This window comes from Saccharomyces eubayanus, chromosome VIII, assembly GCF_001298625.1.
Source record: "Saccharomyces eubayanus strain FM1318 chromosome VIII, whole genome shotgun sequence".
Lineage (NCBI taxonomy): Eukaryota > Fungi > Ascomycota > Saccharomycetes > Saccharomycetales > Saccharomycetaceae > Saccharomyces > Saccharomyces eubayanus.
Genome location: NC_030983.1, coordinates 401,632 through 416,055, shown reverse-complemented (window position 1 = coordinate 416,055; position 14,424 = coordinate 401,632). Strand labels below are relative to the sequence as shown.

Here is a 14,424-nt window from a genome sequence, read left to right as displayed (position 1 = left end):
AACAAAGAAACAAAGGGAAACAAACAAACGAAATATTCAATCAATCATATACTCATATTATTCTTTTTTTTGTTCATCTTTAGAAAAATCCGTCATTTCAAAAGATTCTTTTACTTCGTGGTCTTCAGTGACAAATTTTCTCAATTTTTCCTTGATAGTACTTCTTGTTTCGCCAATAGCGCTTTGGACAACATTGACAACAGGCCCCCATAAGCCAAACCTATGAATCACGAAAAAGGTTGCTCCAAAGACCAAGGTAAGAGTCACGAATAAGGGGTTTCTTATAACCGCTACAAATTCATTCCATCCCAACACAACTAACAAAATGTATATCCATGGTGGAATATGTGTTCTTGTAGTAATTATCGATCTTTTGGAGTCTAAAACAGTAATGTTAATCTGTCTGCGGAATTGGTCTAAAACATTCTCCTTTTGCAATTCTGTCAAGATGTGTGCAAAGCGACGAGAATGAAATATACCCTCGTTATCCCTATATATTTCGTTGCCCTCGCTACTATCTTCTTCAGCAATTGGTACATCAGGCATGATCTCAACGTTGTCAGAGGTTACAGCAAGTGAGAGAACTTCAAAGACTTCCAGCGCGTGTTCTTTTGCGATTCTGAATGCTCCATCAATTTCTTCTTCTGCTTTCCATAATTTTGGAGACCCCTCGGTGTCATATCTGAATACATCTTCAAATCTGTCTCTTAATATACTAACAATTGTGTCTATCTTTAAATAGTCATGCACTGTTGTATCTAAAGTCCTCCATGCCAAAATCCTAATATTTTTGTAAACTGCTGCGTTTTCATCATCTGATAGTCCGACCTTAAAATCATATTCAGCCTTGGAGATCTCATATGGGGAAAGGTTACTTTGAATGGTGGATTCAAAATCGTCCATTATATCATCCCAAACATTTTTGGATGGATGGGAAAGTAAATGAATTACATGATCCTTTAGTTCTGGAACCAGATTTTTCTTGATACCATTAATTTTAGCTTTCAATTCGGCGTCACGCAACTGCTTGATTTTTTCTTCGAATTCATTAGAAAATTTGGAGATGATTTCTTTATCTGATGATAATAACTCCAACTTTTTGAAGGATCCGACTGATTCATTAAAGTCACTTTCGACTTTGGTCCTGCCTGTAGCCAAACTATCGACAAAGGAAGTGGATGCTTTGTCTCTGGAAGATATCTCCAACCTTAAATTATCCCATAATTTTTCCATTAGTGTCTCTAAAAACTCATTTATTGTGCCTGAAATGTGTGTGTTTAGTTCTCCATTCAAGCTTTCTCTTTTCTCCATATAAACATTTTTAGCATAGCGTGATGCCTGTTCATCGTATTTGCTTAAGCACTCTTCTTTTAATGCTACTAATTGCGAGGTTAAAGGCCCCAGACTACCCTTCAAGGGCGCGATGGATTCATCATATTTTGAAATAAATTCTTCTAGGGCTTCGCTAGCAATCTCTTCTGTTTTAAATCTTGCAACCAAAATTTGTTGAGTTGGGAGATCCAAGTCTTTGTTGTGCTCAATTTGGTCCCAGCAATTTTCAGCATACATAGTCCAACCATCTAATGGTAATCTGTGATGATATTGAGGTTTGAAATAATAACTGTCGGTCCCTTTCATTACAAATGAATCACCTAATTTCTTAACATCTTRAATAAATTTGTCTTCTTGTAGCAGCTTATGAGCCAACCCAATGAACTGTAAGTCAAAAAAATCGTACAGAGTTGAGTCTTCGCAACCAGCAGGCTTGCTTAGTTCGGACCATATTTTTTCCAGCTCCCTTGTAACTGAATCGCTTAAACTTGAAAGCGGTGTAACTCCTACATGATCTCTAATGACAAAGAGTAGTAGTACTTTGTGATTGTTGTCATTCTTGCCAAATAAAGATAGATTGACTTCAAAAACGGTTTTCAATAACGCCATATTGTTACCTTGATACAGCCCGATTTGTTGTTCCCACATATTAACTATAAGAACTTCAGATACTGCAATGGCAAATAAAGCGGCTTTCCTTTCGAAATCCTGATCTTCACCTCTTTCTGAACCATCGGAACCTTCTACGTCGAGTACGAAAATATCTGGACGATCGCTACTAACTTCAATAGTCGTATTAACCTCTTCTGTATGAGCCAGCCAAATACCTTTGGTAGTTTGTTGTCTTTTCACTTGCGCATCCATAGTATCGAAATTGGTATTGAAAAGGACATTGAGCAGAGTAGATTTACCACTTGACTGGGAGCCGAACACAGAGATAACATGATAATCTAGACCGACATCACGATTTCCAATACATTGTTGAAAATATTGTAATGCGCTCTGATGAAAAGCTTTCTCTTCATCAATTAATTGAATAGCAGATCTATCGGTTGTCATAGAGAAGTGCTGATTTTTAAGCCAGTTAATGATATTTGCTCTTTTGAGATGAAACCAATAATAATACAACAATTGAACACTCCTTTTGCAATAGTATTTTGTTTGTTCGTTTTGTCCCTCTTCGTTAAGGTAACAATGGAGAAAAAAAGTCAAAGGAAAGTCAAAAAATAAAATAAGCATGCGCACTAATAATACTTAACCTTTGATAGAGTAAAGAGAAGAATCACATAGAAGCACAACAATGGCCTCAGCAGAAACCGATGCTGTACAAGCAAAATTGGCTAAGACCCTACAAAGATTCGAAAGTAAAATCAAAGCCGGAGATTATTACGAAGCGCATCAGACATTGAGAACTATTGCTAATAGATATGTTAGAAGTAAATCATACGAGCATGCCATTGAACTGATTAGTCAGGGTGCTCTCTCATTTTTAAAGGCAAAGCAAGGCGGTTCGGGCACAGACTTGATCTTCTATCTTCTTGAAGTCTATAATTTAGCGGACATTAAAGTGGATGACGTCTCAGTTGCCAGATTGGTCAGGTTAATAGCCGAGTTAGATCCTAGCGAACCTAATTTGAGAGATGTCATTACCGGTATGAATAACTGGTCTATCAAGTTTAGTGAGTATAAGTTTGGAGACCCATACTTACATAATGTTATTGGAATCAAGCTATTAGAAGGTGGCTTCGTTTATGAGGCTGAAAGATACTTTATGTTGGGCACACACGATTCAATGGTTAAATATGTTGATTTGTTATGGAATTGGTTATGCCAAGTGGACGAAATTGAAGACAGCACAGTGGCAGAATACTTCAGCAGATTGATTTTCAATTATCTATTCATCTGTAACATATCATTTGCACACGAATCAAAGGATATTTTCTTGGCAAGATTTATTGAGAAATTTCAACCCAAGTACGAGGAAATTGAAAAGAACGGTTATAAAATATTTTTCTTCGAAGATTATTCTGATTTAAATTTCTTGCAGTTATTGCTAATTACATGTCAGACCAAGGATAAAAACTACTTCCAAAATTTGAAGAATCACTATTTGGATTTCTCTCAAGTTTACAAAAGCGAATTGGAATTCTTGGGCCAAGAGTATTTCAATATTGTTGCTCCCAAGCAGTCCAACTTCTTACAAGATATGATGTCAGGTTTCCTAGGAGGATCAAAATGAAATGAGCGTTCATATATGAATGAACACACAGATATACTTCAGGTCCTTCAACGAACGACGATGTGATCACAACAATATATACACATACATATATATATAGAAGCATATTCGTGCATTTAGGCTAACTACTTATCACTAACATCCTTAATAATAGAGGACCTATCCAGGGCTTCTAGCAATTCGGGTCTTTTTGCGTTTATCAAGTGTTTTTTGGCTTCCGCATAAGAGTATAGTTGTCTGTGTCTTTTATGACATTCAGGGAACTTTTCAATGAGCTTTTCAATCTCCAACTCGTAAAAATGAAACTCGGTTCTAGGTGGATGTTTTGCTACTTCAGGATCATCTCTTGCGGTCTCAAATTGCTTTATATCTTTGTTCCAATCCTTTGGAGGTCTCATATCTTCCACCGTACCCAAGTTGGCAACAATTTTACCCACGCAACCAGCTTCTTCCCAAGTTTCTCTTTGTGCCGTCGTTTCATAATCAGGTTCATCTTTTTCAACACCTCCTTTAGGCACAATCCATCTCTTCTTATGTGCAGAAGAAGTGATCATAAGAACTTCCTTCTTGTCGGGAGTCAAACAGATGCAGCCAGCAACCAATCTTGCACCAGTAATGGCAGAATAAACTTGGTTCTCCCTTCCTTCACGTGCAGTCTCAGAACGTACTATACCATGACTACCTGCCTTTTCAATCATTATGTATCTTCGCCAATGAGCCTTCGTTTCTGCCCACTGTTCATTGTATCTCGTTTATTGGTCTAGCATGATTTGTCTATTCAAATTATGATCTCCCATTAGGCTAACCTCGCGAGAAGTTTAAGGTTTCAATCGCACGAGTGATTGCTCGCGACGATGTGCCGTCCAACCATGAGAAAACATGTTAGGCCTACAATTTACATACTGTGTACATAATACATTTTTTGTGATGCTTTGTATAGATCGAGTCTTTGGGTGCCGGTAGCTTTTCCACTGATCAAATGGTTTACCTCGACCCAAAATCTTGAAAGAATGTCAGCATTACTGTGACCTGCCAAGCTCACAAGACTTCAAATAGGAGTAATCTGACATCCTGATACAGTCAACTAGACTATCAGACTAGTCTATGTAACGCATTTATAATGTTGCTGGGTTTGCTAACGTAGCAATATTATTAAGTCATAGTGGACGGACTTAATCCGCGGATATTAGAAAATTACACAGGCGCTCTTACTTTATTAGTAATAAGGCTCAGTCAACCTGCAGAAAAGTCCGACAAGTACCAAGTGAACCAGACTTTGCGAACATTTTGACGTTGTTACCAGACTAGGCTTATTGAATGGGTCCTTTTAGAAATTGACAAGAAAATCAAGATTAGGCATACAGACAAACTGATAAATTAACCAAACAGTAGGTTGATTGTGAAGCAGAAAGAACCTTTCACAGCGCCGCAGTGACAGAAAGAAATATGGCAATGAAAAGGACAAGTGATGCCTTATTAGAAAATTTCCAGGTCGCTGACGCAACGCCGCTAAGTGATAACGGAAATGCTAATGGCACGGCTGGTGGCGACGGCGGCGGCGATGGAAGTAACGCTGCAAGACTAACATCGTCTAATGGCAATAAGAAGAGAAATAAACTCATAAAGTCGTGCGGATTTTGTAGGAGAAGGAAACTTCGTTGCGACCAACAGAAGCCAATGTGTTCTACATGCATTTCTAGAAACTTAGTGGATTGTCAATACGCTGAAGAGTTCAATAAGAGCGTTGAAAAAAAAGCCATCTATGGAACTTTTTCTAACGTTGAATTACTTAAGAAAATCGACGATTTGGAAAATAAGATTCGTACGCTAGAAAACAACAGAAATACCAATTCGCCTACGAACTTCGTGTGTAGCTCTTCGAATTTTTCGCTTTTGAACTCTACGACTTGTGGAGGATCTACTGAATCTCCGGACCCTTTACCAAACGGTGTCATAAATCCATACGCTGATCGCTACTACGTACAATGTAAACATTCAGGTAGGTCGATAATATATGGCCCAACCTCTATGAGGACACAGATTTCCAGTACTAATTGGGGGTTTATTGCAAAATATGAACAATTATGGACCAAAGTTAAAGTGGAGAGGAACATATGGAAGAAAAACAATCAAAAGACAATGTGTAGAGAATTGTGCCTTTTAAAGGAGTCAAGCTGGGAACCTGGCCCACTGCTTGAACAAATATGCAAGTTTTTACCAACGTATGAGAAAATCTTTTCAATCATAGACCACGTCTTTGATGATGAAGTGATCAACGAGTTTAATATTATCCTAGACAAGACTAAAATTACCAAAGATTATATAGATTACTTTATGCCAGGTAAAGAAGCCTTACCAAATGGCGAGAGACCCATCGTTTACATCTTGTCCAACTCAAAGAACAATTATTATAAAGCCGCAGTGATACTAATGATCCTTTGTCTAAGGTATTTCTATGGGAACATCCCAGCACCTCTAGAAAAGCTTCTGATTTTCCTGAACGGTACCTCCACGGAGAAAGTATTCTATATCGAACGTGCCCAAATGTTGATACTGCTATTTTACCACCGTGAACTTCACTCATTTGGCGGGGATGGTTCTCATCTGCTCAATATAAACGAGTCATTATTTGCTACAGTCACCACATTAGGATTGCATCTAGACATTAGGAAAATTTTCAAGGGCGAAGAACAATCCATGGGTAGCCTGGAAAGTTTGGAGAATATCTGGTTCATGGCAATACTGATCGACTACACCATGTCTTCCCACATTGGTAAGCCTTTGATGATCAACAAGTTTTATCTAGACGAAACTCAGGAGTACTGTGTTTTGAACGATCAGAGTAAAACTTATGAGGGGAAGCTGAAAAGATACTTGAAAATGGCAAGATCCATGTTATTTGCTCTTTACGATAGAGAAAAGTTCCCCGATTTGAAACTTTTTTCCAAGCAACTTATTAGTTTTGTAGAAGAAGAACTCGGACCACTGGGACATTACACGGACGAAAACCTTGCCGTGGAGGTCCCCTTAAAGGAAACTAGGATTATATGCATGGCACTGGGCCTAATATTATCATTCTATGCGTTGGTGCACTCTGTGTTGAAAGTCAGGACCTTTGAATCCAAAAACAATACGTTTCAATTGGTTCTGATAAATTTTTCCATCATTGTGAACACCACGATCCGATGCTTCCTCATTGATAAAGAACGGTATCCGGAGTGCTTCAAGCCTTCGTACCCGCATTTGCCACCAACCATGGCGATGTCGATGGGCCTTAGAGCGGGGCTTTTTTCAAAAACTTTAGTGTTCTTTTGTTCCTTGATATTTTTCAAGCTGACGCTTTTTGAAAATGGGATATGCCTGTCCAACGATATGGAATGCGGATGGTCGGATTTGACCAGCATAACCGTTCCCTTAGACAAAGACTTGTCGATGGGCACGGCGATGAAACTATACACCGAGATTTCCGACCGTTTATTTAATGCGGGGGATAAACTTCTGGTACGCACTATGCACAATTCACCGCAGTTTATAATAGAATTGGCCATCGAAAGGACTTCAAGAACCATTCTTGGAAATGTTCTGGAGTTCAGAAAAATGACCGAGGAAACGTGGCTGTCACAAATCAGACAGGAACTAGATCCGCTGCCGACAGAACTAAGAAGCGAGCAAGAACAGCATCACCAACACCACGCGCCTTTGAACAGAGAGGCGTCTCTTCCACAGGAGCCGGGCTCTCCGGCTCCGCCATCCGCTCCTTCGACGGATCCGACCACTGTACCTTCACAGGGTGATGATAAGAATCCTACAAAGAGTCAATCAGAGATCATTCAGATGTTGACCGATGAGTTCTGGACCAACTATAACCTGGGCTGGGAAGAACTGATAAACCAATCCGAGTTTTCCACTATGTTCAATGACATCGAAGGCAGCACTGCTGAACCAAAGGGATGGTAAATAAGCGCTCATGCGCAGAGAGTACTTTTACTGTATATGTTCGTACATTCGTATAATTTATACACCCACGCCTCACGCCACACATCACACCGCAGGTCGATGCAATGCCGCGTTTTTTAATATATAAAAGTCCTTTTTCAAGGGTGAAACCCCCCGAAAATAGAAAAAGAAAGCGTTTGCTGCAAGGTAGCACTGCACTGCACTGCACCGCATCATACCCAGACTACAGCGCACATGTCATCGTTTGAGGGAATCCTACACCGCTACACTGCACGGAACGTAGCCTTCGAATTCGCGCCCACCGGTCGCAAGAAAGTACTAGTGATGATCGGCGGTATGACGGACGGGCTGCTCACCGTACCGTACGCAACAGAACTGGCCCACACACTGGAGCCACACGGCTACTCAGTGGTCAATGTCCAACTGACCAGCAGCTTCCTGGGCTTCGGGACGGCGTCCTTGGACAAGGACGTCGAGGAACTCAAGTCGCTGGTGGACTTCCTGAAGGGCGCGCAGGGCGGGCGCAGAGAAACAGTCGTCCTGATGGGCCACTCCACCGGGTCTCAGGACGTGATGCACTACCTTCTCCGCCACGGCAACTCCGTGGCCGCGGGAATCATCCAGGGCTCCTGCTCGGACAGGGAGTCGTTCGACCAGACTATTGACCAGGCTTTTGACCCGCAGTTGCTGGCCACGCTCACCGCGCGCGCGCGGGAGCTAGTCGACGCCGGCCACCAGAACGACCTCCTATCCTCCGAGTACTCCGCCTATCTCTTCGATACACCCGTTACCGCCTACCGCTGGTGCTCACTGATGGAGGCAGGCGGGGACGACGACTACTTCTCCAGCGACCTTCCCGCAGAGGCCCTAGCCGCTAGTTTCGGTCGTCTCAAGACGCCCCTTCTTGTGGCCTACTCCGAAAACGACCAATACGTGCCGCCATGGGTCGACAAGCACGCGCTTCTTGCTCGCTGGCGCGCAGCAACCCTTCCTGCGGTGTGGTCTGAATACTCCGGACTCGTCAAGGGCGCTACGCATGCAGTCCCTGAGCCTGCAGCTCAGCGCCGTCTTTTCGAGATGCTCGTACCGTTTCTCACAGACTTCCCGCGCGCCGATTGTTAGCGGAGTTAATCACTACGTAATAGCGTCGTGCGGCACGACCCGCTAAGGAAAGAAAAATATCAAAGTGTGCCACAAAACAGAAGAAATTGTTTCTTCTTTTTTTTTTTATTTTCTGTGGTACCCTTTTTCAGAAAAGATTTAAGCAACAGGTAGTTTCTTGAGGGGCTTAAGGGGTCTCTAATTTGGCATTACGTATCGGAAAAGGAACAAGGACATATAAATATTTTATATACATTTTCTTACTGTGTAGTGTAGACGTGTTAGTATATATATGTTTGTTAGTTTTGTTTTTTAAATCTATCTCTAGTCTTAAATGTGTAATTGCTTCTTACAGAATATAAAAAAGGAAAGGTATCTTTTTTGCTCACTATAAACTACCAGCCTAAGCGCATACATATATACTTCTTTGCAGGTCAATAAAGAGCACGGAATGTTATCCAACGAAAAATATCAAAGGCCTGTACAGCCACCTCCAGTGTACGAGCCGAAGCGCTCATCGCTCGGCTCGTCCGAGAACTCGGTCACGGCTGACGGACCAACGCCGTACCACTTCAGACAGGACCAGTACTACAACCTGAACTCCAAGTCTAGTGGCGCACCCATTGGGAGCTATGAGGAAGCCTTTCCCACGGCTAACAACAACAAGCCTAAGTGGAATGACTGGCCCTTCACCATTTTGTTCCTAATCACGGTAGGCGGGTTCATCGCCATTGCAGGTATCACTTTAAGAGCATGGACCAAGGAATACAGTAGCACAGGGTCCGGGATCTACGATGGTGTGGCAACTGGCACTCTGAATACGAACGCAGTTATCTTGCTGATTTTCTCGTGCGTCATTGCGATGATCTTTTCCCTTTTTTATATCATCCTTTGCCGGATGCACCCGAAGTACTTCATATACTGCGGTATGATCTCGAACATCGTGACTTCTTTGGGTACCGCCATCTTGTATATGGCTTTGAAGTACTGGTCTGCGGGGGTCGTGTTTCTGGTCTTCACCTTTTTGACCGCCTGGAGTTACTGGGGCATGAGATCCAGGATTCCCCTCTCTGTGGCAGTTTTGAAGGTTGTCGGTGATGCAGCCAAGAAATGTCCTCAAATGTATATTGTTTCGCTTATCGGATCCATTGTTGCCAGTGCATTTGGGCTTTTATTCTCAGCGGTCGTCGTGTCCACGTATATGAAATATGATCCAGCCGATTCAAACGGTGGTTGTGACGTCTCTGGTGGCAGCTGTTCTCATTCGAAACTGGTCGGTGTCTTGGTTGTGGTGTTTTACTGTGGGTATTACATCTCTGAAGTTATAAGGACTGTCATCCATTGTGTCATTTCCGGTATCTTTGGTAGCTGGTACTATATGTCCAAGTCCGATCAAGGCATGCCAAGGAGGCCCGCATTAGGATCGTTCAAAAGAGCCATGACTCGCTCGTTTGGTTCCATTTGCTTCGGGTCTTTACTGGCCGCCTTAATGGATCTTTTGAGGGCAATATTAAAAATGCTTAGAAAGAACGTCACCTCCAAAAGTAGTAGCAGGTTTGTTCTCCAGATTGTGTTCTCGGTGCTGGACTGGATTATTGGGTGTGTAGAATGGGTGGCCGAGTACTTTAACCGTTATGCCTACTCATTTGTCTCACTTTATGGTAAGTCTTATTTGAGATCCGCTAAGGAAACTTGGCATATGGTAAGAGAAAAGGGTATGGATGCATTGATTAACGATAATTTGATTGGTGCTGCACTGGCCTTATTTTCCATGTTCACCAGTTACACCACCTGTTTGTTTGCTTTCCTATACATGAGATTTACGAAACCTGAATACAACTCGAATAATGGTATTAAGGGTGCCTTGATGGCTTTCTCGTTTATGATAGCTCTTCAGGTTTCTAATATCACAACAGAGGCAATCAGATCTTGTACATCAACTTTCTTTGTTGCACTCAGTAACGATCCAGAGGTCTTCCAACAGTCCTATCCTGATAGATTCGATGAAATATTTAGAGCCTATCCAGATGTCCTTAAGAAATTGAACCATCAGGATATCTAAACCGCTTTTTCTTTTCCTCCATTCTCCACGCCATTTCTATAATTTTTCCACTTAATTAGATTTTTCTTCTACTTTTACTTAATTTTTATAGTGCTTTCACTCTTTACCTTTATGCTTTTTTTCTTTCTTTATATATTTCTAAAATCAGTTGGTTATTTACGCCTACGGACTAACAAATGCTACTTACTGATCATTCGAATCTTGAATTGACGTTCTTTCTTAAATACCATCCAACAAAAGTTCTGATCCCCTCTCTAACCTTCCTGTAATCTCTCGAGTTCAACCCCTCGACCACAGCCTGTACCAAATTATCTCTTTCCTTGACGGTCACCTGACCCAGTTGCTCCACCACTTTGAAGATCCATTCGATGCATATTGTGGAATCGTTGTTGTTCGCCTCCGTTAATATTCTCAAACACTTCACAATACAGCTAATGGCGTCTGAATGGGCGGTGTTTTCAAAAGTGGTTACCAGTCCTATGAACAGTACTACGATCAACCGATTACCATGTGGTATTATCACTTCGTTAATAACTTGTTTTCTCCATTCAGCTGGAACAACTTCAATGGATACGGTGGAGATTGGTGGAGTATTGAATCCCCACGATATGATATCGTCTAAGCAACGCAAAATACATATATACGCATCATAATTGTCCAATTTGCTAACGCATTCCAGGGAAACGTTCAATACTGGGGTTAGCAATTCTGTAGAATTTAAAAACTCGCCGGGGTAGAACATAATTAAATCCGAAATCAATGAGAAAAAATCAATGATTGCCTCATGATAATCATTCAATTGTGTCTTGTTGAACTCATTGAAATTTAGGATAAAGGTTTCGCATTGAGATAAAGCAAACTTCCAAATTGCATTTTTCAAATCAGGAGATATTGGGAATGATTCATCATCCCCGAATATAACAATAAGAGAACCTGAGCACCATAAATATGAACCGAATCCAGTGGTTGAATAGCCCTGAGTTAAAAATTCTGCCACAGATGGTAATAGTGGCTCACAAAATACATGGAATTTTTCGAAGACTCTACGCAGCAGTTTGGCAACTCTTTCCACAATAATGCTATCTGTCATTGCACCTGCGTCGACCAATAAGGTTCTTAATGCATTCCAGATGAATTCCATTTGAGGTAATAAGGGTTCCGATCCCTGCTGTGGATAATTGTATCGTGGTTTTAATTCTTCAAATAGTGCATAGAGCAAATCAATCTTATCAGCAATCTGTGGAGCGACCAACATCGAATTTGCCTTCCATTGAGGAACCAAAGTTTCAATTTGGTTCAGATTATCGTCTAATAGTTTTTGAAATATTGTAGAAACTTCAGTTGTTGGTTGATTGTTTATCACTGCACTCAGGCCTTGGCATAATTCAAATTGCGATTCGATGTCGACCGAATTCTGTACATTGAGAAAAAAGTTAATCAACTGATCGATGTATCCGGTTAATAATTTTGAACAATCTGAACAGAAAAACATTAAAGCATGCGATGATGCGGTAATTATACTTTGCATATCCGTCGAACCCTCATGTAGTTGGAAACCACTAAAAATATACTGTAACTGGATCTCTAATAGTTCAGGATGCTTGGCTGTCCACTCAGTATATCTACCAAGAACCAGTGTTGACGCGTATCTGATCTTGGGTTGCTCCGGCAAGCTGCAAATAATTTTGATAATTTCTGGTAGCAGGGTGCTTTCAGTTAGAGACACTTCCTTGGCCATCGTTCTCAGGGAGAATAATGGAGCTTCCATGACTTGCCAGTTGTTGTTGTTCGTTATGGCTGACTTGATTCTTATTAGTGGTTGTGATAAGGCCTCAGAGGTCCCTACTACTGCAGTACAGTCTTTCAAAACGTCACCCATATGATACCTAAAATCTTTAAACTTATCTTCCTCCTCCTTAGATGAGAATTGGCCTGATGGATATTGTAAATGAGTGATTATACCATTGATCAATTTGACAAAAATGTCGGAGTAAACCTCTTTAGAATTTTGATATCTTGGCAAAACCAAGTTTTGTTTGAAGTTAAACCAAAACGGAAATGTATAAGAAACAATATCTAAGTCTTCATTTTTGCAAGTTAACATCAATAACACTGAAACCATTGGTTTAAAAAATTCAGGATTTTTAGAAATGAAAACGGACCAAGCTTCACCAGCTTCCACAAATAAACGTGTCATACCTTCTAAAAGATCGACATCATATTCATCATCCAAGGGCTGATCCATGATTAAGCTAGGCATTAATTTTTGTTGTAAGAGCATCAACTGTTCAAATAAACCAGAAATTAGCTGCTCATTAGTGGTATCTCTGCTTTCTCTTAAAATAACGCATAAACAATCAATAGCAGCATCAAATGCCTCCATGTCATTTTCATTACCGTTGGAAATGGTCTCGAACACTAGGGATACCAATGGCTGAACGGTTAACAGCTGTTCGATGGCGAATTCATATGACCAGGAATTCAAACAATGTAAAATCTGCTCTAATGAAATCGGAGATGAGTTAGTGTTAAAGTTTGTACTTTGTAATTGGTCTATGCATGAGATTAGAAACTTCAACACGTCTTCGGCTATGGGATCGATTAATTCATGGATTCTGGAATTGAATTCTACTTCTGTAAGTGGAGTGGAGGCGATGTCCAACGTTTCTTCAGGTAAAATTCTTAGAAAGTTTAACAATATGGATGGTGATGAATTTAGCAATGAAATGATCTCGAAAATTGGGTTCTGCCATTCTAGAAATTGGATGGCTAAACGTGCAAGTGCAACATTCAGTTGCGTTATAATTAATTTTTGGTTATGAGAAACTAATATGTTTAACAGAGAGTCTTTAAATTGTAACAAATTATTTTCAAGTTGTGATAGATCGTACGTGACTTTATTTCTTAAAGTTTGGGCAGCAAAAATATTTAGCTCCAAAAGTGAGTTCGTGGGATCTGGCTTAGTTAAGACTTCGTTACAAACTGACCATGCAGTAACGGATCGTTGGAACTGTTCTAGAAATTGGAGCGCCTTATTTTTATCGTCTTGTGATGCATTGGAAGAGATGCATTGCAAAGCGGTTTGGATATCAGGTACTTGGAAGTTGTCCATAACGGGAAGAGACCAGTAATATGCCTTGCTTAGGTCCTTTTTAATAACCTCTTTTCTTGACAATGATTTACTCTATTTACTGCTTTCTTTATTTAACTTTCGTCAATATCCCTTATGTAAAGAAAATTTTTCACATTATACCGAAACATAACATCGAATAATAGAATAGCAAAAAAATACGGTGGAATAGTCATACACTGTAGAGATTATAATAATAGAAGAGAAAGGAGATTGAAGTACTCAATAGAAAACAGAGATAAAACGAAGAGGCCAGTCATGTCAAATAACAATAGAAGCAAGGCGATGGTGCCACCAATCAACTGTATATTCAACTATTTACAACAACAGACATTAGTAACGATATGGTTATTTGAGCAAGTTGGCATAAGAATCAGAGGCAAAATAGCAGGGTTTGATGAATTTATGAATGTAGTCATCGATGATGCTATAGAGATACCTGTTAATAGTGCAAACGGTAAAGAAGATGTAGAAAAGGGCACGCCGCTCGGGAAAATACTGTTAAAAGGTGATAATATAACATTAATAACATCAGTAGATTAAAGGAGAAGAAAGAAAGACGATTTGGTGGTGATATATGTACAGGAGTATATTCAAGCTCGG

The 14,424-nt window shown here is 40.5% G+C and overlaps 8 protein-coding genes across 8 annotated transcripts; 5 read left to right on the top strand and 3 right to left on the bottom strand.

Moving 5' to 3' along the window:
- Window positions 1-57: 57 nt before the first annotated feature.
- Window positions 58-2,571, bottom strand: SEY1 (dynamin-like GTPase SEY1; the record flags this gene model as incomplete). Its single annotated transcript, XM_018368000.1, has 1 exon — window positions 58-2,571. The coding sequence occupies one exon, from the start codon at window positions 2,569-2,571 to the stop codon at window positions 58-60; it is 2,514 nt and encodes an 837-aa protein (XP_018219382.1).
- A 61-nt stretch (window positions 2,572-2,632) lies between these two features.
- GET4 lies at window positions 2,633-3,571 on the top strand (the record flags this gene model as incomplete). Its single annotated transcript, XM_018367999.1, has 1 exon — window positions 2,633-3,571. The coding sequence occupies one exon, from the start codon at window positions 2,633-2,635 to the stop codon at window positions 3,569-3,571; it is 939 nt and encodes a 312-aa protein (XP_018219381.1).
- Window positions 3,572-3,696: 125 nt separating this feature from the next.
- On the bottom strand, window positions 3,697-4,269 carry DDP1 (polyphosphatase DDP1; the record flags this gene model as incomplete). The annotated part of the gene is made up of 1 exon (XM_018367998.1): window positions 3,697-4,269. The coding sequence occupies one exon, from the start codon at window positions 4,267-4,269 to the stop codon at window positions 3,697-3,699; it is 573 nt and encodes a 190-aa protein (XP_018219380.1).
- A 748-nt stretch (window positions 4,270-5,017) lies between these two features.
- Window positions 5,018-7,528, top strand: YRR1 (Yrr1p; the record flags this gene model as incomplete). Its single annotated transcript, XM_018367997.1, has 1 exon — window positions 5,018-7,528. One exon carries the CDS (start codon window positions 5,018-5,020, stop codon window positions 7,526-7,528), a length of 2,511 nt encoding a protein of 836 aa, XP_018219379.1.
- A 234-nt stretch (window positions 7,529-7,762) lies between these two features.
- DI49_4996 (uncharacterized protein) lies at window positions 7,763-8,650 on the top strand (the record flags this gene model as incomplete). The annotated part of the gene is made up of 1 exon (XM_018367996.1): window positions 7,763-8,650. The coding sequence occupies one exon, from the start codon at window positions 7,763-7,765 to the stop codon at window positions 8,648-8,650; it is 888 nt and encodes a 295-aa protein (XP_018219378.1).
- Window positions 8,651-9,080: 430 nt separating this feature from the next.
- On the top strand, window positions 9,081-10,691 carry PNS1 (Pns1p; the record flags this gene model as incomplete). The annotated part of the gene is made up of 1 exon (XM_018367995.1): window positions 9,081-10,691. The coding sequence occupies one exon, from the start codon at window positions 9,081-9,083 to the stop codon at window positions 10,689-10,691; it is 1,611 nt and encodes a 536-aa protein (XP_018219377.1).
- A 190-nt stretch (window positions 10,692-10,881) lies between these two features.
- On the bottom strand, window positions 10,882-13,803 carry MTR10 (mRNA transport regulator MTR10; the record flags this gene model as incomplete). Its single annotated transcript, XM_018367994.1, has 1 exon — window positions 10,882-13,803. One exon carries the CDS (start codon window positions 13,801-13,803, stop codon window positions 10,882-10,884), a length of 2,922 nt encoding a protein of 973 aa, XP_018219376.1.
- A 276-nt stretch (window positions 13,804-14,079) lies between these two features.
- SME1 (mRNA splicing protein SME1) lies at window positions 14,080-14,364 on the top strand (the record flags this gene model as incomplete). The annotated part of the gene is made up of 1 exon (XM_018367993.1): window positions 14,080-14,364. One exon carries the CDS (start codon window positions 14,080-14,082, stop codon window positions 14,362-14,364), a length of 285 nt encoding a protein of 94 aa, XP_018219375.1.
- Between the last annotated feature and the right edge of the window lie 60 nt (window positions 14,365-14,424).